Source organism: Musca autumnalis, unplaced genomic scaffold, assembly GCF_047663935.1.
Source record: "Musca autumnalis isolate F117 unplaced genomic scaffold, ASM4766393v1 scaffold_3, whole genome shotgun sequence".
NCBI lineage: Eukaryota > Metazoa > Arthropoda > Insecta > Diptera > Muscidae > Musca > Musca autumnalis.
Window position 1 is genome coordinate 158,342,993 of NW_027411866.1, and position 22,707 is coordinate 158,365,699.

Here is a 22,707-nt window from a genome sequence, read left to right on the forward strand (position 1 = left end):
CACACGTTAACGTGAAATTTAAGATCTTTGCGTGTCCTCTTTATTTTACCATTCGCGTTTGTTGTGTTTCTCATACCAATAAAAACAAAAAAAAAGACATAAATAAACCAAAAAACAACACAAAATAATTAACATTAATAATTAAATTAATATTAATAGTTACATTTTCACTATTTCATTAATTAAATGTTTTTATTAAATATATTTATGTTTGTTTTGTTGTTAACGTTTGCTTGAGAAAATAAAAATGAAAGAAAATTGAAGAAAAAATCTTGCAACGAAGAACAAGAAGAGGCAACACAACAAACACAGAAAACCATGTACATGGGTTTCACTACTTCATACCCCTCGCCTATAAACTTGACGTCGCCATGTTGAAATCGTGCTAGTCTGACCATCGACTAATGGGGGTAAGACTAACCCTGCGTTTACAAATGACAGGACAATTGACTTCATGTATTGATTGTCAAAATCCCACAACTTGCCTGTGTGACGTAGGCGTCCAGACAACTGCGAAAACAGTTGTAAAATTATGAATGAAAATCACCGATTTCTTTTTGTTTTCCGTTCACATATTTTGTTTTGTACATATTATTTTGTTTTTAGCACATTTGAATTATCATCTCACTTCTTTTTCACAAAAAATGTCAAACATTTGTCAACCCGGCTGTCTGTGAAAAACTGATGGACAGCTGAGAGACAAACGACAAATGTATGCATGTGTTAGTAAATCAGAGTTGTATTTGAAGACAAACTGTCTGGTGTAAACGCCTAGTAATAAACGACTATTGACAATTTATGCAGAGAACGAATAATAACATAAGATAATATACAAATGTAAATATGTTACATTTGTATAATATGTTATGGTAATTGTTACAATCATATAGCGAAATGTCATTTCTTGCAAAAATAATCTAAGAAGCTAGATTCCGAGAAGAATTTAAAAATTTTATAACGATTAAACCTGAAAGAACCAGAACCTGCAAGAAGCTACTATTGTTTCGATAACATTAAGGAAAAAATTTTATGGTAGTAAAAAATAGTAGCTTCTTGCAGGTTCTGGTTCTTTCAGGTTCTTTTATTTGTATATATACTTACCAGTAATGTTGCTAATAATGAATAATTGTTGGTATAATTCATTTTCCTTGTTAAAATTTTAAAGTAAGTTTAAAGTAATAAGCACGTGTCAGTAGTTTGATAAGAATGATTCACAACTTTAGTTTGCAAGTTTGGTTGTGCGCTCTTCTTCTTATTCTTCTTTGTCGGTAATAGCCTTGCCAGATTTATGAAATTGCCAGATTGCTAGATTGCAGCTAATTCTAGATAAATAATAAATAAGGTAGATGGCATGGTACAATAATTTAGATATCGCCGAATTAAATTAAAATAATAATTCGAATATATATATTGTTGCGTCTTTTTACTTTTTCAGTAATAATTATTCAGTAACTTCTTTTCAGAGAGTAAGAGAGATTTTTCTCTTTGATACGAAAATAGAGAAAAAAGTAAAAAGACAGCATTTAGTAAACTTTAGCAAGATAACAGTTGATAACCAAAACAAAAACATTGGCGCCAATGCATGAAAGAAAAGCTAACTCCAAAGCATTGAAAAAGTTCTTCAATTTTAAGCAAAATAAATAAAAAATAATTAATATATTAATAAAACAATTAATAAATATAGCTGAATCGTAATATTTATAATATTTTCCACAAAAATAAGATAAACATTGAGCAGATGATTAAAAACCAGCTGATCGAACTTGCTAAATCATGGTAGAATAAAGTAAAGGTAGGCCACAGCTAACAGCTGATTACAATTTTTTCTTTTTATGGCCTAATCTGTCAAAAGCTGGGTTGACATTTTGTACTGTTTTTGACATTATGCAATCATAAAGGTAGATGTATCGCTGAATTGTTCAAACAAAAAACTTCTGCTGTAACACTATATCTTAAAATTGAAAACAATGACAAATAATGTGTATTCGCGTGGCAAAATAAAATTGTTGATTTTTTTAGCAAAACATACGAATGGACAATTTATCAAATATTGATATTAATTTAAATTTGTTCCAAAAGTACGGGAATGTAAAAATTAGAATTTTTGTAAAAATTCTGCTGACATTTATCTGCAAATCGGATGCCAGCAATCACGATGTCAGATTAGCCAAACTTGTCAAGTAGAAAATAAGTGAATGACATTATTTCATTGTCATAAGTTTGGGAAGAACTTTTGCTATTTTCGGAACACTTTTCCAACAAGAATATTCTGGGGCTTGGTTAAATAAATGTTTTAACATATCAAAAGTGAAGCTCTAAGTTCCATATGTTTTTGTAATACGGGATAGCTATGCAGGTACATCTACCATTATTATTGTACCATGCCATTTGACGTTTTAAGCCATGGCTGCAGGTTGGCATTTCTCAGTTATTTTCATACCTGGCCTACCTCTACTTTATTGTACCATGTGCTAAATGTTGCTGGGAAAAATTCTTTCAGCAACTTTTAGCAATTTGTCAGCAAACAACTGTCAAAATTGTTCTCTCACTTCGCTCTCTTTTACTGAACTTTTGTGTAAAAAGACAGCATTTTGTAACATTTCGTAATAATTATTACAAATTATCACGTAAAAAGACACACCTAATATATATAATAATAATAATAATTTGACATTTTGCGCAAATAATTCACAGAAATTTTCGCGTTTCTTTCAAATAAGTAGTGGTCTTTCTCGAATAGAAGCTAATCGTTTTTCGCGCCTTCTATCAAATCTATTTTTAAAATTTTTATTTTCAAAAGCATTTCATTACCCACCATACCAATTCTATCGAAAATAATACCTTCTTCAAATGTTCCTTTAGAGTTTTGCGACATTTTTTAACATTAAAAAGACTCAAAAATATCGCGAATAAATTAAATTTATTTTTGCATTAACGTGGTGAAAAAGTCAATGGTTGAAAGTATATTTGTTTCGCATATTTTGGCGAACTTTCGTAAAACTTTATGAAATGGTCTGCTGGGTACAAACAAAGAACACAAACAGCTGTTTCATAAATGCAGAAACTATCGTCTGTCATGGTAAAAAGTTAATTCAAATTAAGGATTTTTTAATGCAAATCATGGTACAATAATACAGGTAGCATTATCAAGCCAGCTGATGGTAACATAACGTGTCAATTGCATTGAATTGATGTCAAATTTTGACATCTTATGTTACCAACAATTGCCGATGCGGCTACCTGTGTATTTGTACCATGATGCAAATTAACTCTGCCGTCTGTCTAGGGTATCAAGCTGAAAACAGATACAACGTTTGATTAAAGTTTTGCGTTGGGCGTCGAGAAAAAAACAACAACAACAGGGCGACGACGATACCAAAGTCCAGCGTTTATCTGTTTGTCGGCATATATTTCAAATGAATTTGAATTTTTCGGCATCATGCCCAACAGTGTAAAATCGGCCAAAACGACACAAAACTTTACTCAAACGTTGTATGTGTTTCCAGCTTTAGAAACAAAATCATTTCAACCTGGCAACGCTTGATGACCACATACCGGACTGTCAAATATATTGCATCTGAGGCCCATACCTATATACGGACGTATACCCAGGGCGTGTGTGGTGAAAAAAGTAGAACACATGTATTCTTATGAGAACTACCGAAATACGTCGAGCGCATGATACAATAAAGCTGAAAACAGATACAACGTTTGATTAAAGTTTTGCGTTGGGCGTCGAAAAAAAAAACAACAACAACAGGGCGACGACGATACCAAAGTCCAGCGTTTACAGCTTAAGAAGGTAGCATTATCAGCCCAGCTGAAGCCCAGCTGATGGTAACATAATGTGTCAATCAGAGAACTGCGTAAGTAGCTATTTTTGACACTCATAAGCCACATGCTTAAAACAAGCATATGTGCGGCTTGCTACTCTAAAAAATAAGTGCAGGTGTTGCTTGCCATTCTCAAAATATGTACGAGTGTGGCTAGCCACTCAAAAAATAAGTTATTTATAAATGGATATTTTTTGACACTTGCGTATGCTTTGCCAAGTAGTTTTAAATACGCAATAACATTTTCAGTTTTACTTTTTTGCTCATCGCACATCAAGTAACAGTGCAAAATACGATGGACACTTGTTTTACTTATTACACACAAGCAACGGTCTTGATGCGCCGTAATTGTTTTGTGTGCGCTCAAGTGGCTTCCGAAGGCAAGTGACTTGTTGATGATCTCTGGTGTCAATTGCATTGAATTTATGTCAAATTTTGACATCTTATGTTACCAAAAACGGCAGTTGCTGCTACCTTCTTATTGTATCATGGTCGAGCGTATACATTTTGTAAGTCCCAATTTACATTAGGCGAGTTTACTTGCGGCAATTGTCAGTTTGAGGGAGAGAGAGGTGAGGTATATGGTAACCCTTTGCCTCTCAACACCCTCTCTCACCCACAAACTGACAATTGCCGCAAGTAAACTCGCCTAATGTAAATTGGGACTAAGTTGAAAAAGTTTAACTTTGACAGAACGTTATTGTTTGTATGTGTGTGTGTTTTGTATTTTAAAAACAAAACCCCAACAAAACATGAAATACAATTCATTGCAAAGGAAATTATTTGTTTTACGAATGAAAAACATTTAAGTAAGTTTCGGTCGCGGATTTTGTGTTTTAAATGTGATTTGGGACTCAACGTATTTGGGTAATACGGGCGCTCAGAGAGCGTTGTTGTGGTAGGTTGGTGAAATATTTGTGTACGTCCCGTAGTTATTTAGGTTTAGCAGTTACATTCTAAAATTTTATAAAAATCTATCAAACGAAGAACAAATTTGTTTCGCTCGACAATTAAAAACCGCTAACATAATAAACCGTTTTTAATGGATAACACGTGTAAAGGTATGTATGTAAATTAATACCTATTCTGATTAAGAATTAAAAAAAGTTAGATTTGGTAAGGAATATTTGATGTAGACTTGTGGTGTATTTTTTGTGTAGTTTATATGGTTTTTGGAATAGAACTCTCGGTATTGCGACGTATTGTCGAAACTATATATATATATATATATATGTGGTAGAAGGTAATATAGTGAGTACTATATGTGTAAAAAATTTCATGTCCGTATGGATACGAAAACTTATAGAAAAATACTTACAGATAGCGTGACACTTAAAAAATTGGATATTTTTAAGTATTGGGCTGGGCTGGGAGTTGGACTTGGCAATATGACACAAGTCGCGAAATTTGATAGTTATCTTAATCGAGTTATACCAAGCATTGAAATCTTTTATGTTCAAGATCTCTTAATTTAGTAATTGGGACTACAAAAACCTACTAAATTTAAAAATCTTGACCTGTAATTATAAAGTATTCAAAAATTGAACGCGATCGCGGTATTCTACTTCCAAATCATCAATTAATGATGGAGGTCACAATTACTATTGTATTGTATCCCAATACGTCAAATGATCTCTGAGATTTCGCGTTTGGCTAAAATCCGTTGTGGGGGAGGTCCCCGGCCCCTCCATTTTTCATTATAAAAACTACCTTACTAACCCCCAGTTTTTGTAACTTATTTTTGTTCGTTCGTCTATATTCGTAATAATTTAGGCATTCATAGCATACACATCTAATTTTTCGTATACCCGTTCCATATATTATTAAAGATTCCTCATTTAAAAATCTGGGGGTAAGACCAAAAGAATCTACAGACAAAATTTTATCAAATTCGGTCCAGCCATTTCGGAGGATTTATATTTCGACCATCATGGCAGACCTGAATAATTTTCTATATACATGTAGATATACATATATACCTGAACTGATCAGAACCAAATTTTCTGGATGCAAATTGTGACCTTAGTGCGGATAAAATCGGATAAATCGGTTGAAACATATATACGAAAGCTATATCCTCTATCTGAACCGATTCCTTCCAAATTTTGCAGATATATTTTGGTGCAGCAACTTCCAGTGACTTGGTTGCCTCAAAAACCTGTCATTGGGCCCATAGTGATATGGTAAAACCTAGGAACAAATCATAAACAAAGGTAAGTAAATATTCTAGAGAATTCTCACACCTACAACAATTTCCAAGGAAAATCGCGAAAACCTAAAAACGTGAACTTTGAACCCGACTTATTTAAAAAGCTCTAAGGCGATTTTTTATTTTTCTCATCTACGAACATTCTAGTTTCAGAATACGCGAAAAACTTCCCAGGTGTAAGCATCTTCTATTTAAAGTTGGTTCAGGTGCACCGGGTAGATTCGATCGAGATAGGACTGTGCTGGACAGATTGTTGTATAAGGAAGGCAAATCCTCCTCCTTTGTTTCTTGTAGATCCTTTCGCAAAACGTCACCATCCCAACGATAAAAGCAACAGGCGACCTTTGTTATATTGCCGCTCCAATAGTGAAACCAATACACGAACACAAACACATAATTGTTAAGAAGACTCCTCCGAGTCAATCCGGTGCATAGAAGAAATCGTTTTTCTAACGCACAGAGGTATAATGCGTATTATCGCATGTGCCTATTACCTTTTCAAAAACTAAACCCCACATTTTGAAGACTTAAGCATAGACTATTCAACACAGGCAACAGATTTCTTTATTAACTATCAATTTGTACAAATAATACACATTTTTCTGTTAATAAAGTAGCCACGGAATTTGCTGTGGTCAAGCCCAAAACTTCTCCTGCATCTTCCAAAGTTATTAAATGCTGTTTGCCAATTGTCACCTGGGGTCCATTGCGATTTCTTAAACCGCTGGCAGTATCATATTTAGATTTATATAAAAATACATGGCGGTGTGATTCCGATATAACGGCGTAACCTAAATCTGGGGAACAGTCAATGAATTTCTTTTGTTGTTTTGATGCCTGGACATAAGCAAATGCATGTAGATTTCCCTCATGTCTTAGGGACCATTCATCCGGTTTTGTGGGATTAAATTGTTGCAACCACAGTGAACAATCAACATCTTGTCGGGTGGCAACTGCCAATGGAAAACCGGGTCTCAGCGATGTAGCAAACAGTGGCGGACTTGAGCTCATTATAACGGAATGTGTTATGGTTTTTGTGGGTAAATTATAGCGAGCTGAAAATGAAAATAAGTTTTGATTTTATGATTTTCATATTAAGTAGTAGGTACTTACATATCGTTATCTCTTCCTCGGCCATGCCCATTGGAAAATCACAATCCTCAATGGGTGTTTCTAGATTTGCAATAGGTTGCTGTTCCATTGGCATGCAGTTTTGTTGTTTTCCATCTGTGTTTTCTCTGGGTCCCAAGTCATTAGCTAACAAAAATGGCCAATGCAAGCCGGACTCTTGTTTCACCAAAGTAATTTGCAAGAAATTGTTTTCCTAAAAAAGAGAAGCAACTAGAATCTCTTTTGGTTACAGAATTTCATATGATTTTACTTACAATGGTCCATGTTGTTAAATCATGATCAATTTTCTCTCGCAATTCACAGTCCAAGAGAGTGTTATCCTTGTATTTCACCGTCAATTTATTTGCAACACATTTTATGTTGTAATCAGATTTTTCTGCATCCGGTTTCTCGTCAAACTTTACAACGATATCCTCATCAGTTTGTGTCCATGAAAATCCGGAAATTTCATTTTCCGGTTTATCATGTAATTGCGGTTTATTTTCATCGGCAACATCCTCATAGGGCTCATTATTTGATTTTTTAGAACGCCATTTAAATTCATGATTGGTACTTATAATCAAAGATTCACTACGCGGCTCAAAAGCGCAATAGTATAAAGAACCTTTGCCTTCCAGAGTATCTAAAATTTCAAAATGCCATTGCTGTTCTTTTAAATACCACTTGGCCCAGTGAAGAAACATAAAATGTGTGGAACCACCATCTGCAGTTTGTGGTTCAACGCGTTGGACATGACCAAGGGCAAGGGAAATTTGTTTTTGTTCTTTTACAATATCCAAGCGAACATCATTTATAACATAATTCATTTCTTCAGCATCCAAATCTTTACCGGAAATTGTTGTTGTTGCCACCTTCTGCCACTCTTGGGACTTGAAGCGATCTCCAGTTTCCAAAAGATACAAAGTCTTCACTCCATCACAAAGAACACAATATTTCTCGGAAATGAAACGGAATGTATGATTATATTCTCCTTTTGGTTTCCACATAGGGCGTGCAAGTTGGTCGTCATCATGTGTTCTTTCAGCAATCCGATATACTACCTGCATTGGATTTGGCCTGCCTATGTTTTCATCATAAGAGCATCGCACAACTTCACCCAATTTATTGATAAAGTACGAATCATTTCTTGACCACGGATCCACAACCAATAAATTTTGCATAGAAAACAATTCCACGTGCAGTAGCGAGTATTGGTCATCATTTGGAGTAGCTTTTAATGGTCCGACATTGAGTTCTTGCCGTATAACTGGTACAACTTCCAAAGACAATTTATAGCCATCGAAGTTGGAGCGTATTAATCCACGATCTTGACGTAATTCCACGATTTTCGGCATTTTTCCGCACGGATGAAGGTGTAATAAGAAATGCTACGTCTACTTGATGTTTAGAATGATGACAACAAAGCAAAATGAAATAGCAGCTGTTTGATTGTCTCCCGGCCAAAATAAAGCCGAAAACAAAATAATCTTTTGGGCCGTGGAATTTAGAAATAAGAGCTCTGTTCCTTAACGTTCAAGAATCTTCAAGTTTTACCACTTTTTACTCGAAAAGCGTTCCTTTACTTCAGACACAATACAATTCATATGGGAGCAGTTTACAACTTTTGCTACTTTTGCTGGTTTTACCATTTTCAGAAGTAAAGGAACAGGCCAAAGAAGTAGAGTTGTGTAGTTCAGAAACGAACTAGTTCCAAGGAACTATTCCGGACAAGGAACTATTGGAACTATATCCGGCTCTTGCATTTATATAGTTCCTTTAGTTCATATATGTAGTTCCAGTCATGCATATAATTCCTTTCATACCAAGCAAAATAAATTGGAAGTAGTGCAATGTAGACTAGTTCTTTCACGGCATGTTTTTATGCAGTTCAAACGGAGTCGTTAAAAAGGCACTCCGTTCCTCACATTTTAACCGCATTTGGATGCAATCTAAATAATCACATCCATTTGTCACATTTTAACAACATTTGGAGGCAGTTCAACGGAGTCGTGAAAAAGGCACTCCAATTTCTCACAATTTAACAGCATCCGGATGCAGTGCAAACGGAGTCGTGAAAAAGGCACTCCATTCACTACATTTTATTAGCAGTTGTTAGAGATCCCTACATTTCCAAACATTTGTTAATACAAACTAAATAATATTTAATTTGTAAAAATTTTTCCGGTAACTCGCGAGAAGAAAATTTCCCAATGGAGTGCTGTTGGAAATCGAAATCTTTACTGGTGATGGGAAGACAATATCAAACCCATTTAGCAGATGAAGCAAAAGCACTGAAGGCCTGCGTACATAAGCTGCCTTGCCTGCTTACCTTGCTTACTTCTGATAAAAGAATAAAAAAGAAAAGGGCAACCCAGTTCGAAATTTGCTCGACCTTCTTTATTCTTTTATTTTTATTATGTCAGAAATGAAGCAGGAAAGCAAGGCAATGAGGCAGAGCAGCTTATGTACGCAGGCCTTGAAGCTTGAATTAAATGAAGAGCGGAGGAAACACACATGTTTGCGATTGAATTCAATAGAGAATTTTCATAATTTGTGTTAATTTAATAAAGTTATTAATATTTTTGTTTTACACAAATAATAAATGCATTTTATTTTGTTATTCAAAACACATGCTCTGGATTGCCTCCTATTCTACCCCAAAGGGTCAGTTAAAATGCAATGCCAAAGGGTCAGTTAAAATGCAGTGCCAAAGGTTCAGTTAAAATGCAATGCCAAAGGGTAAGTTAAAATGCGGTGCAATGGAGTGCCTCTTTCCGGGGTCACTCCCTTGTAAAAATCATGAGTGAAAATGCATAATTTGATGCACTTCCAAATCACTTCCCAGCAAAAAGTTTGCCTCCAAAGAGGCAGTTAAATGATATGTACAAGTGATTTGGAAGTGCATCAAATTATGCATTTTCACTCATGATTTTTACAAGGGAGTGACCCCGGAAAGAGGCACTCCATTGCACCGCATTTTAATTGACCATTTGGCATTGCATTTTAACACACGATCAGTTTTGATTGTCAGTTTTGCTCAAATAATCGGTTGCTTGCCAGTGTGGCCGTTCATTTTTGTCAGTCATCAGGCAACCACAAAATATTTTGTGGTAGCTGGACAGTTTAACATTTATCGATATTTCCGAAAAATCGACAGTCAAAACTGATGTGTGTACCCCCGCTTTAATCAAAGGTTGGATGTATTTTCAGCTTTAAGCGGTGTACACTGTACACACGATCAGTTTTGCACTGTCGATTTATCGGAAATATCGATAAGTGCCAAACTGTCCAACAACCACAAAATATTTTGTGATTGCCTGATGACTGACAAAAGTGAGCGGCCACACTGGCAAGCAACCAATTATTTGTGCAAAACTGACAGTCAGAACTGATCGTGTGTACCCCCACTTTAATTCATATTAACTGCTAAACCTAAATAACGACGGGACGTACACAAATATTTCACCAACCTACCAAAACAACGCTCTTTGAGCGTCCGTATTACCCAAATACGTTGAGTCCCAAATCACATTTAAAAAGCAAAATCCCCGACGAAACTTATGTACTTACTTTAAGAGCAGTACACATTGTCAGGTTTGAATGTCAATATTTCGCAGATATCGATAACTGTCTAACCGTCCAGCAACCACAAAACATTTGGTGGTTGGATGATGAACAGAGCTCCGAAATACTCGCTCGAATTCTACTCGCGAGTGAAATTCGAGCGAGTTCGAGCGGGAGCAGCGTTGCCAGTATTTTTTAGACTCATTTCCCTAACTTGTCCAAAACTTTTCCCCAAAATTCCCCAGATTTTATTGAATTTCCTCAAAAAAATCCCCAAATTTTTTTTTACAAATAATTACAAAAAAAAAAACAAAAGTAATTTTATTTTACTATTGAAATTCATATTATTAAACTTGAAAAGTATTCTATACACTTAAATATGAATTAAATTAACGATATTCAAAACTTCACTTTCAAGTGATTCAGAATCATTAGTCTCATTGGATTTATATAAATTTGTATAATGAAAGAGTTGTAACATTTCATTAGCTGGGTCAAAAATTCTACAACAAATGGAGTTGTTAGAAAATTTATTATTTATTCTAGTAACTCGTACTGCATTTTATTTCCGAATATGGTTCAGAATAGAAGACTCTTTCTACTTAAGAATTAAGGCCTGTGTACATAAGCTGCCTCGCCTAGTTGTCTGGCTTTATTACTTCATTTCTGACATAATAAAAATAAAAGAATAAAGAAGGCCGAGCAAATTTCGAACTGGGTTGCCCTTTTCTTTTTTATTCTTTTATCAGAAGCAAGCAAGGTAAGCAGGCGAGGCAGCTTATGTACCCAGGCCTTCACTTGTTGGAACGGAAAGCATATTTAATGTCATCTCCAATTTACGAATGATAACTATCTCCATTGCGATTCGTAAACAATCGTGGAGATTTTTGTGTTGACAACTGGTTCTATATAGAGCTAAATTGTGTTGACCCAGTGAATTGCTGCAAATATTTTTTCAATATCTTCTTCCTTTTTATAAATGGTTTCAATATTCGAGTGCACAGGGAAAAATGCATATTAGCAATGTGCATCGGTTTGAAAACTTAGATTAAGGCCCGTTCTTACATCTTTTCTTTAAAATCCCTTTTTGTTATACTTTACTTTAAGAAAAAAAAGGAATAAAGTTCGCATTATCAGGGATTTGTTATTACATCTTACATTCCATTTCAAGCAAAACCGTCTGTATACATCAAATTTACTCAAATTGGGTTGGTTAATTTGAATTTGCTCTCAAATTGTTCTTGTTTTTGGGCGCACTTTAAATTATAAAAGAAACACAAAGTTCCTTTTAATTTATCTGACACTTATTATTAAAGCAAACTTGTAGGAATAAAAAACGGGTTATCTGTCCGATATCGGCCAACATTTAACTACAAAAAGTATTATATCCTTTTTGGACTTAGCATATTTATCTCTTTTATAATTGGAGCCATGAATGTTAAATAAAGTTTAATTTAATCATTGCCCATCAATACAGTAATCATTTCTGCAGTTAAATCCCCTTCATCAGTAAAAATGATGGAAAATGTTATTTCAATTCAACCCACTGTTCTAGTACGCTGTCAGTCGTCGAGCCGCATGATAACACTTCAAATCTTCAAATCTGTCATAAATTATTACAGCTGCGACCAGTTAGTATATGATGCATGTTATTTGTGCGTCACGCGTGCGCTGCTACTATTAACGTACTGAAATTAAAAGATGATCTGAAGTAATTAGACAAAAAAGAAATTCCCCAAAAATCCCCAAATATTTTTCAGATTTCCTCAATATTTTCCCAATTCCCCAAGTCGAAAATTTTTTCCCCATTGCAAATAAAAATTCCCCAATTTGGGGAAAAATCCCCAATACTGACAACGCTGAGCGGGAGTACTCGCGCGAGTAGAAAAAATAAAAGGAGTATACTCTATTTTTACTCGTCACTCGCGAAGCATATTTCAGACTTCCTCGTTTTTACTCGCGAGTGAAAAGTGTTTGCGAGTACGAGTACATGAAGAGTACGAGTTTTGCAAGAAAAAACGAGTGGGAGTGAAAATGCTCGAAATAGAATACGAGTTTACTCGAAGAATAAAATCGAGTAAAAAGGAATTGATAAATTTTTGGAAATATTTTTGTTTAGTGTTGGTGGTAAGTTAATGGGGGGACAAGTTGAGGGTCCGCAAGTTGGGGGGGGGCAAGTTGAGGGCGGGGAAGTTGAGGGGGGTTAAGTTGAGGGGGGGCAAGTTGAGGGGGGTTAAGTTGAGGGCGGGGAAGTTGAGGGGGGTTAAGTTGAGGGGGAGCAAGTTGAGGGCGGGGAAGTTGAGGGGGGGCAAGTTGAGGGCGGAGAAGTTGAGGGGGGTTAAGTTGAGGGGGGTTAAGTTGAGGGGGGCAAGTTGAGGGCGGGGAAGTCGAGGGGGGTTAAGTTGAGGGGGGGCAAGTTGAGGGCGGGGAAGTTGAGGGGGGTTAAGTTGAGGGCGGGGAAGTTGTGGGGGGGCAAGTTGAGGGGGGCAAGTTGAGGGCGGAGAAGTTGAGGGCGGAGAAGTTGAGGGGGGTTAAGTTGAGGGCGGGGAAGTTGAGGGCGGGGAAGTTGAGGGGGGCAAGGTGAGTGCGGGGAAGTTGAGGGCGGGGAAGTTGAGGGGGGGCAAGTTGGGGGCGGGGAACTTGCGGGGGGGACAACTTGCCCCCCACCCTCAACTTAACCCCCCTCAACTTGCCCCCCCCTCAACTTCCCCGCCCTCAACTTGCCCCCCTCAACTTAACCCCCCTCAACTTCTCCGCCCTCAACTTGCCCCCCCTCAACTTCCCCGCCCTCAACTTGCCCCCCCTCAACTTAACCCCCCTCAACTTCCCCGCCCTCAACTTGCCCCCCCTCAACTTAACCCCCCTCGACTTGCCCCCCCTCAACTTAACACCCCTCAACTTGCCCCCCCCCAACTTGCGGACCCTCAACTTGCCCCCCCATTAACTTACCAGCAACACTAAACAAAAATTTTTCCAAAAATATATCAATTCATTTTTACTCGATTTTACTCTTCGAGTGAACTCGTACTCTATTCCGTGTATTTTCACTTCCACTCTTATTTTTAAACCCCGAGTACTCGCGAGTGCTCTCAAATAAAACAAAAGAGTGGAGAGTAAACTTCTTTTAAAACTCGCACTCTTCGAGTACTCCCACTCGCTGGTACTTTTCACTCGCGAGTAAAAACGAGCAAATCGGAGCTCTGATGATGAATGACATAAATGAACGGCCACACTAGCAAGCACCAACAAAGCTGTCATTCAAAACTGGCAATGTGTACTCAGCTTTACACTTGCGCTCCAAAATCCACTGGATTTCACGAAATCCTGAAATACACTTACACTTATTTTTTGTTGATTTCAAACATATCACAACGATCAAGGTAGACACATATGCGCAGCTGATCGAACATGAATTTTCAAATCCAGTTTTTGCAAATTGAATTATATACGACAATATAGAATTTTACAACTTTCTTTGGAAAATTATAGTAAAATTATCTATATATCGTATTATTTGTGTATAGTACTAACAAATGAAAAAATAAAAAATGATTTAATCGTTGAGACATCGTTATAATAAATTTTGATAGATAAAAGTTGTGCTCAGATCCTGCACAATATTAGTACTTGCAGTAGTTTTCCCGTTTAGTGCTAAAAATGCGTTCCCGTAATCCGAAATCTAGTAATACTTGCACTTCTCTTCAAACAAAAATCGCGCCGAATAACTCCCTCATCTCCTGCTTTCTGCCATACACTTTTGGCCTAGTAGAAACTAGCAGCAAGTATTTTTATTGGTATCTAAACATGATAGCTGATACGTTGATTTTGACATTTATGCTGGAGTTTTTGCAATTTCCGTCATTTTTCCGTTTCCGTATTTTTTAAGAAATTTGTATGGGGAAGCAATTTTTAACAATTCGCTCTTTTTTCTAACATTACCATTAAAAATGTACGGGAGCACAATGAAAAATAGCATTGTAACAAAATAATTTAATATTTTTTCACATTGTTTACAAATTTTGATACTAAAATTTTTTGTTGCAGCAATTGACCATCTACCTTGTTTATTGTGATACGTGAAAAGTGTTGCAACTTTTGGTACTTTTTTAGGCAAAAACAGGGTTGTATATCATAGCCCTGTTCATTTACGTGCAAGAATCTTCAAGTTTTACCACTTTTTACTCGAAAAGCGTTCCTTTAGCGGGTGCAGTTTGCAAGTTTTACTACTTTTGCTGGTTTTACCATTTTCAAAAGTAAAGGAACAGACCACATGTGTACTGTGATTTCGATGTTGATTTCGCTGAAATCACGAAATGAGATGATTTCATTTTTGTATGCGAAATCATGATAAATTTTGCTTGATTACGCGCGAAATCACGAAACGCCTTCGAAATCACGAAACGACGCCAAATGTAAACTAATGCTTGGTTTACATTTACGAAATCCACTCGATTTCAACTGTCAAATCCATAGGTTAAACGTCAAATGAAATCCAGATGAGATTTCATTTGACGTTTGAGCTATGGAATTGACAGTTGAAATCGAGTGGATTTCGTAAATGTAAACTTACCATAAGCATTAAATGTTTTCATTCGTAAAACAAATAATTTTCCTTTGCAATTGGTCTGTTCCTTTACTTTTGAAAATGGTAAAACTGGCAAAAGTAGCAAAAGTTGTAAACTGCTCCCATATGAAATGTATGGTGTCTGAAGTAAAGGAACGCTTTTCGAGTAAAAAGTGGTAAAACTTGAAGATTCTTGCACGTAAAGGAACAGAGCTAATGAATTATATGTCATGTTTTGTTGGGCAAAACACACACACATACAAACAATAACGTTCTGTCAAAGTTAAACTTTTTCAACTTACAAAACGTATACGCTCGACGTATTTCGGTAGTTCTCATAAAAATACATGTGTTCTACTTTTTTCATCACACACGCCCTGGGTATACGTCCGTATATAGGTATGGGCCTTAGCCCGAATTGATGGAACGTAAAAAAATACATTTTCAAGTTCGTCTTCGGACGGCTTCCAGAGCAGTAGTGGAATTCTGTAACCCATTTGTTGAGTTATCGACAAAACTCGGTAAAATTTAAACGCAAAATTATGAATGAAAAGTACCAATAAAAGTTTACAACACTGTTGCTACGGGTAGGAATAAGCGACTACCTTATTTTGGTTATTAAATTATCGACAAATTTCGTTAATTACCGAAATTATAAGCATTTTAATTTTACCGATTTTTGTCGGTAACTCGAAAAATGTGTTACAGAATTCCACTACAGACGTCCTCTGACAGTAATAAAAACCTACGGGATAAGGAAGTGAAAAAATTAAACATAAAATTGTCAAATGTCCGTGTGCTTAACAAGATTTTTGTGAATTTCCGTTGACAAAGGATATGTTCCTAAATTTTTTAACAAAAGGCTGTGTGCCAAATCGCTGTGTGCTTATCAATTGGCTGGGTGCCTAACAATATTTTGCTGAATTTTATCGTTTTAACCAACGCAAATAATAAATGAATAAAATCCGTTCGGATTAATTGAACCTAACCTTAAAAGTAGAAATTACAAATGGCGTATAAGCATTTGTCAAGCAAACCACATTTTCGTTAACAAGGATAGATTCCGCTATGTATTACGGTTTCTTGAACAAGAAGAAGAATTGCAAACACAGCATGATATATATTTTCATATTAAACAACGAAAAGTCGTAAATAAAATAAGTCCAATCGGATCAATCGAGTAATGTTGATGTCACATTACCATTTGCCCATAATTATAAACAGCATTGCTGCAGAATACAACGTATGAGATACAAAGAAACAGAAGCATTACAGACCAGCGTTGTCAGTATTGGGGATTTTTCCCCAAATTGGGGAATTTTTATTTGCAATGGGGAAAAAATTTTCGACTTGGGGAATTGGGAAAATATTGAGGAAATCTGAAAAATATTTGGGGATTTTTGGGGAATTTCTTTTTTGTCTAATTACTTCAGATCATCTTTTAATTTCAGTACGTTAATAGTAGCAGCGCACGCGTGACGCACAAATAACATGCATCATATACTAACTGGTCGCAGCTGTAATAATTTATGACAGATTTGAAGATTTGAAGTGTTATCATGCGGCTCGACGACTGACAGCGTACTAGAACAGTGGGTTGAATTGAAATAACATTTTCCATCATTTTTACTGATGAAGGGGATTTAACTGCAGAAATGATTACTGTATTGATGGGCAATGATTAAATTAAACTTTATTTAACATTCATGGCTCCAATTATAAAAGAGATAAATATGCTAAGTCCAAAAAGGATATAATACTTTTTGTAGTTAAATGTTGGCCGATATCGGACAGATAACCCGTTTTTTATTCCTACAAGTTTGCTTTAATAATAAGTGTCAGATAAATTAAAAGGAACTTTGTGTTTCTTTTATAATTTAAAGTGCGCCCAAAAACAAGAACAATTTGAGAGCAAATTCAAATTAACCAACCCAATTTGAGTAAATTTGATGTATACAGACGGTTTTGCTTGAAATGGAATGTAAGATGTAATAACAAATCCCTGATAATGCGAACTTTATTCCTTTTTTTTCTTAAAGTAAAGTATAACAAAAAGGGATTTTAAAGAAAAGATGTAAGAACGGGCCTTAATCTAAGTTTTCAAACCGATGCACATTGCTAATATGCATTTTTCCCTGTGCACTCGAATATTGAAACCATTTATAAAAAGGAAGAAGATATTGAAAAAATATTTGCAGCAATTCACTGGGTCAACACAATTTAGCTCTATATAGAACCAGTTGTCAACACAAAAATCTCCACGATTGTTTACGAATCGCAATGGAGATAGTTATCATTCGTAAATTGGAGATGACATTAAATATGCTTTCCGTTCCAACAAGTGAAGGCCTGGGTACATAAGCTGCCTCGCCTGCTTACCTTGCTTGCTTCTGATAAAAGAATAAAAAAGAAAAGGGCAACCCAGTTCGAAATTTGCTCGGCCTTCTTTATTCTTTTATTTTTATTATGTCAGAAATGAAGTAATAAAGCCAGACAACTAGGCGAGGCAGCTTATGTACACAGGCCTTAATTCTTAAGTAGAAAGAGTCTTCTATTCTGAACCATATTCGGAAATAAAATGCAGTACGAGTTACTAGAATAAATAATAAATTTTCTAACAACTCCATTTGTTGTAGAATTTTTGACCCAGCTAATGAAATGTTACAACTCTTTCATTATACAAATTTATATAAATCCAATGAGACTAATGATTCTGAATCACTTGAAAGTGAAGTTTTGAATATCGTTAATTTAATTCATATTTAAGTGTATAGAATACTTTTCAAGTTTAATAATATGAATTTCAATAGTAAAATAAAATTACTTTTGTTTTTTTTTTTGTAATTATTTGTAAAAAAAAAATTGGGGATTTTTTTGAGGAAATTCAATAAAATCTGGGGAATTTTGGGGAAAAGTTTTGGACAAGTTAGGGAAATGAGTCTAAAAAATACTGGCAACGCTGTTACAGACGAACGTAGTCAGCCTACACATTTGGATTTGGATCTTTACCAATTTTTTGCACCATTTATTTGGCTTTATGGTGGTAGCGGTGTGATCCAAGGGTAGAAGGAGGAGTTAAAAGCCAAAAAAAATAAAATAAATAGATTTTGAATCTTTCCGACCGGAACCGTGTATTTGCATCCGCCATCCCCAACGATATGTTTGTCATCGAAAGAAATCGATAACTGACAAAAAGATTTAAAATCGATAATCAAACTACAAATCTCTAATTGGTATTCCACATAAATAGCGGAGAGTACCATGAAGAACGTTTCAGAAATTGGAATGCGACAACGATAAATACACAAAATCTCGAACCGGTGTCGGCCGAAAGTGAATTTACACGATAGATAATATACTCAGTGAAACGCAAGTTCAATCGGAAAAGGAAAAAACACGCGGTTGCATTACAAAAAATGTTCTAAAGTGTTATACTTAAACACAATTCTACAATTCTTATGAGTTAATAATTTTTTCTAATCAGAACATTTGCAAGTGTTGGTCAATAGAGAAAAAAGAATTTTAGTTTTTTCAACCTACAAATTCACGTAATAAATTCATTTGCATTGAAGTGTAACTGTGGTGGTCATTGTTGGTCGGTCAACCAGTCGGTTATAGTTGCAAAACAACAAAACTATCTAAAGGAATCCCATTCCCCTGTGAAAGAGGCTATAAAGAACCGCGAAAAAACGGACAAAAAGAAAACATTTCCTTGCCTAACGTTTTGTTTTTGTTGGGGTCACAAGCAATCCGACGTCAACGTGTGGGGTGAGGTCATCATCGGCGTTTGGTTTTTAATTTTCTGGCTCTTATAACGTGATTTTATTTCTTGTATTTCTGGACGATTGTTTGGTAGCTAGAGCTCCTCACCATACATAAATTGGAATAATTAAAGTGATTTCAGAACAGAGTCGCCGAAGTAAAACAAAAACGTCAAGTCATTGAATAAAAATCCATATTCATGGTGACACAAAGTGCCAATGTGAAAAATACCATTTGAAAAAAAAAACAGTACCTAAAAAAATCATCAGTCATTTAACAACAGCAACAACAATAACATCAGCAAATAGCCGTCAATAGATATTCTTTTGGCATAAAAAATATCAAAAATCTTTAGTGCAAAATAATAATATTTTGAAATTCAAACGTTAAACTGTTTCCTGATACAACTAAAACCGAGCAGCATTTTTGGATATCAATCGTTGACAGTGTTGGTGAACAGCAAGGAAGTCCAACTTTAGTTTTGATTTGATACATCGGAATATTACGGTAAGTTATTTATTCAACATGGTAGCAAATTTTCTATTGTGGTTTTGAAAACTGATTTATTAATTACCTATAGATCAATGATGGAGCAAGTTGAGTTTAAAAATTAAGCTCGGATCGGGTCCAAATATTTTCACAGTTAGGTTCCCATGTTCATACTCAGCCAATTTTGCTCCGATCGGCATGCTCTATACCACCTGTACTTCAAAATAAGTCAGTGTTTTGTTTTCGATTTTTTGAAAGTGATAAGTAGAGGCATGGGCGTAGCCAGGATTGATTTATTGTCGTTCCTGGCTACGCCCATGAGTAGAGGTAACATCTTGAGCCATGTAGTGACACAGAAGGTGCTCTTGTCTTTGTCTCCGTCACTTCCTCATCCTCGTAGAGTCTGCATAAATCAATGCCGTCACCGTCCCATTTACTGGTAAAGGCTCTAATCTAATAGTTCTAATAGTGTCCGGTAATGACTCCCGTCCTCAGGTTGCTCAGGTTTGGTAGTGAATTTCTTCAATTGGTTGATAGAGTTGGCTAAATGGCTCTTGACACGTTGCACCTAGGTTCATTATCTCATAATTCGTTGGCTCTTTCATCAAAGAACGTTTCAACTTTTCGAAAAGGATGTTATATGGGTGGTTTGATAGATTCATTTGTTGCTAGACTTGTTTGTAATCCACGCTTAGCTCATTCATCTGACTGTCACAAAGTCGGAAACCATTTGTTAATCTTTCCAATAGTGCTTTACACTCATGGACGGCCTCAGATAATGGCTTTAAGAGCCGTTTGACTATCCACAAACATAGTCATCGGTTCAAAAATTTCAGAATCCAGACTTTTTATCAATTCTACAGCTTTCCTTATAGCGAAGATTTGTGCTTGGAACACACTACAGTCGTTGTCCAACTTGTATTAGTATGTATTCAAGACCTATGCTTTTACTGCAGACGCCGGCACCGGTGCCTTCTTCCATCTTGTAATGGTCTGTATAGAAGGCCAGACCGTCCAGAGGGGGATTAATTCGTTTCCAGTCATCTCCACTAGGGATATCGACATTTAAACCTTCAAATCTCAAGACTGGTAATATATTCGATAAGTTTCCCAAGATGGTCCACTCTTTGGTTTGCTCCTAATTATTTCAGGATACAACCATACCCATAGGTACTTCTGCGTGTTGCCTGACTATAATATTGATTCCCAAAGGTCGAAGGTTCAGCATTGCATTTAGAACTGCTTCTGGAGTACTTCTAAAGGCTCCCGTTGCTAGAATTGAGACGACCCTTTGCATCTTGTGTCTTTTGCAGGATGTCGATATTATGGGTGGAGAATGCCACCAGACCAAATATCTGTAGGACAGTATGTGCCTTACCACAGTGTTATACATGCAGTATATAATCGATCAGTTCAGGCCACAGCCTTTTCCGTTCGAATTCTTGCCGTTGGCAGCCCCCAATTGCACCTAGATATTCAGTTTCGGGTGATAGATGTACTTGAACTCCATCCAGTACTGGTAGCATAAAATCACCGAATTTGCGTTTTCTAGTGATCAGTCCAGTTCTGTCTTTGCTGGATTTACTCCAAGACTCTCTGCATAAGTTCAGAAACTTTGGACAGGAAACTTGCAGAAATCAGCAGTACTATGCCGTCCGCGTAAGTTACAACTTTGATGCTCTGATTATCCAATTGATCACGAGCTGGCCACAGTAACGGCGAGATCACCTCATCCTGATGAGTAACGCTAGTTACCGTTTTGTACTTTTTAGCATGTCAGGGTTTCCGTTGTATTGACATTCAAGTAGTCGATTCAAGTTTCAGCTTATTGAAATCTCCTTTGATATCAAGAAATGCGGCCAGCGTAAATTTTGAATTTTCCGCGTTCCTCTCAATATAACAGACTACCTCATGACCACGTATAAAGCGATAGGTCGGTCTGTGGTAAGCTATGCAGCGTCAGTTTGGTCCCCGAATTTACGTGACACGCAGTGGGATAAGATCCAAATTTGTTAGAACGCCGCCATGAGAACAGCAACAGGGTGCCTCCTCAAATCTACAGAGGACCATCTACATGAGGAGGCAAAGATTCTTCCAGTACGACAACATAATGAGATACTATCGTTGTAGTACTTGCTCGGGTGTTACAGTGAGAGCCATCGCAATCACCATCTGCTGGCCACCGATACACCCAGGCACATCAAGAAGGATATTCATGCTCTAGAGACGACGGTCCAACAATATATGAAAGAACCTCTAGATCAACAGGCATATCAGGCAGGTTTGAACAACATTCACACGGACACAGTTGCTAAGACCATAAGCAATTATTGTGTGAATGCAGTCATCGGAGCACATCCCCCATCTATCGCAGCTGAAGAGCGTCAGCTGCCACGACAAACAAGAGTAGTTTTGGCTCAATTACGCTCGGGATATTGCAGTCGCCTAAATTCCTATTGGGCGGGAATCGATCGCACCGTGCAAGACATCTGCCCAGTATGCGGCATGGGCCCACACGATACTAAGCACCTATTCAACTGCCCCGCCAAGCCTACTCATCTGACTCCAGAGGATATGTGGTTACGTCCTATCGAAATAGCCAACTTCCTGGAACTGGAGATAGACCCAGAGCCAGATTGAACAGGAGAACGAACATACAAACATAATAATAAAACACTGTTACAACAACAACAACCTCATGAATAGCTGTTTTCACAAATATGCCTTTGATATAGGCATGTTTTGAGTGTCTTGAGAAGAAAGGAGGACAGGCTAATGGGTCTGTAGTCCTTCAGTGTGGAGTAACTAGATTTCCCTGCTTTGGGAATGTATGCAAAAAAGACAGACAAGCTCTATAGATCTCCTCCTGGATTTGATATATTCGTGGTGATGCAAATTAGAGCATCATGGGCCAGATGATTCATAGTGTTTGAATGTAATCACCTCCCAGTTTATCTTGTTTCTGTTAACCACCGTTCCAATGAGATCCATATCCACAACTACTTGCATTTGGAGGTCGTCAAACTCAGTGTTGACGTTGCCAACGTCTTTGCAGCCCGGAAAATGGATTCCTGTTCGGAGGCTTAGAGTCTTAATACCAGAGTCTGTCCACGTAACATCTGGTTTCTTGATAATCCCAATGACCCTTGGAGTGTATTCTTCGAAACATATGTAGA

The 22,707-nt window shown here is 36.6% G+C and overlaps 2 protein-coding genes across 2 annotated transcripts in view; one reads left to right on the forward strand and one right to left on the reverse strand.

The window, feature by feature from the left end:
• Window positions 1-6,559: 6,559 nt before the first annotated feature.
• On the reverse strand, window positions 6,560-8,858 carry LOC141396528 (nudC domain-containing protein 1-like). Its single transcript, XM_073972074.1, has 3 exons — window positions 7,428-8,858; window positions 7,156-7,366; window positions 6,560-7,097 (listed from the first exon to the last, which is right to left on the reverse strand). Exons 1-3 carry the CDS (start codon window positions 8,505-8,507, stop codon window positions 6,610-6,612), a joined length of 1,779 nt encoding a protein of 592 aa, XP_073828175.1. The 5' UTR covers window positions 8,508-8,858; the 3' UTR covers window positions 6,560-6,609.
• A 9,659-nt stretch (window positions 8,859-18,517) lies between these two features.
• LOC141398021 (glutamate--cysteine ligase-like) overlaps window positions 18,518-22,707 on the forward strand; it is an 88,477-nt gene continuing 84,287 nt past the window's right edge. The window contains exon 1 of the mRNA XM_073975121.1: window positions 18,518-19,549. The gene's annotated coding sequence lies outside the window, so the exon portion shown is untranslated. The remainder of the gene's footprint in view (window positions 19,550-22,707) is intronic.

Coding starts and splice junctions, on each gene's coding strand:
- LOC141396528 (XM_073972074.1), bottom strand. CDS start 8,507: ATGCCGAAAATCGTGGAATTACGTCAAGATCGTGGATTAATACGCTCC. Junction 7,367..7,427: donor ATTTAACAACATGGACCATT/GTAAGTAAAATC, acceptor TCTCTTTTTTAG/GAAAACAATTTCTTGCAAAT. Junction 7,098..7,155: donor CGAGGAAGAGATAACGATAT/GTAAGTACCTAC, acceptor TTTCATTTTCAG/CTCGCTATAATTTACCCACA.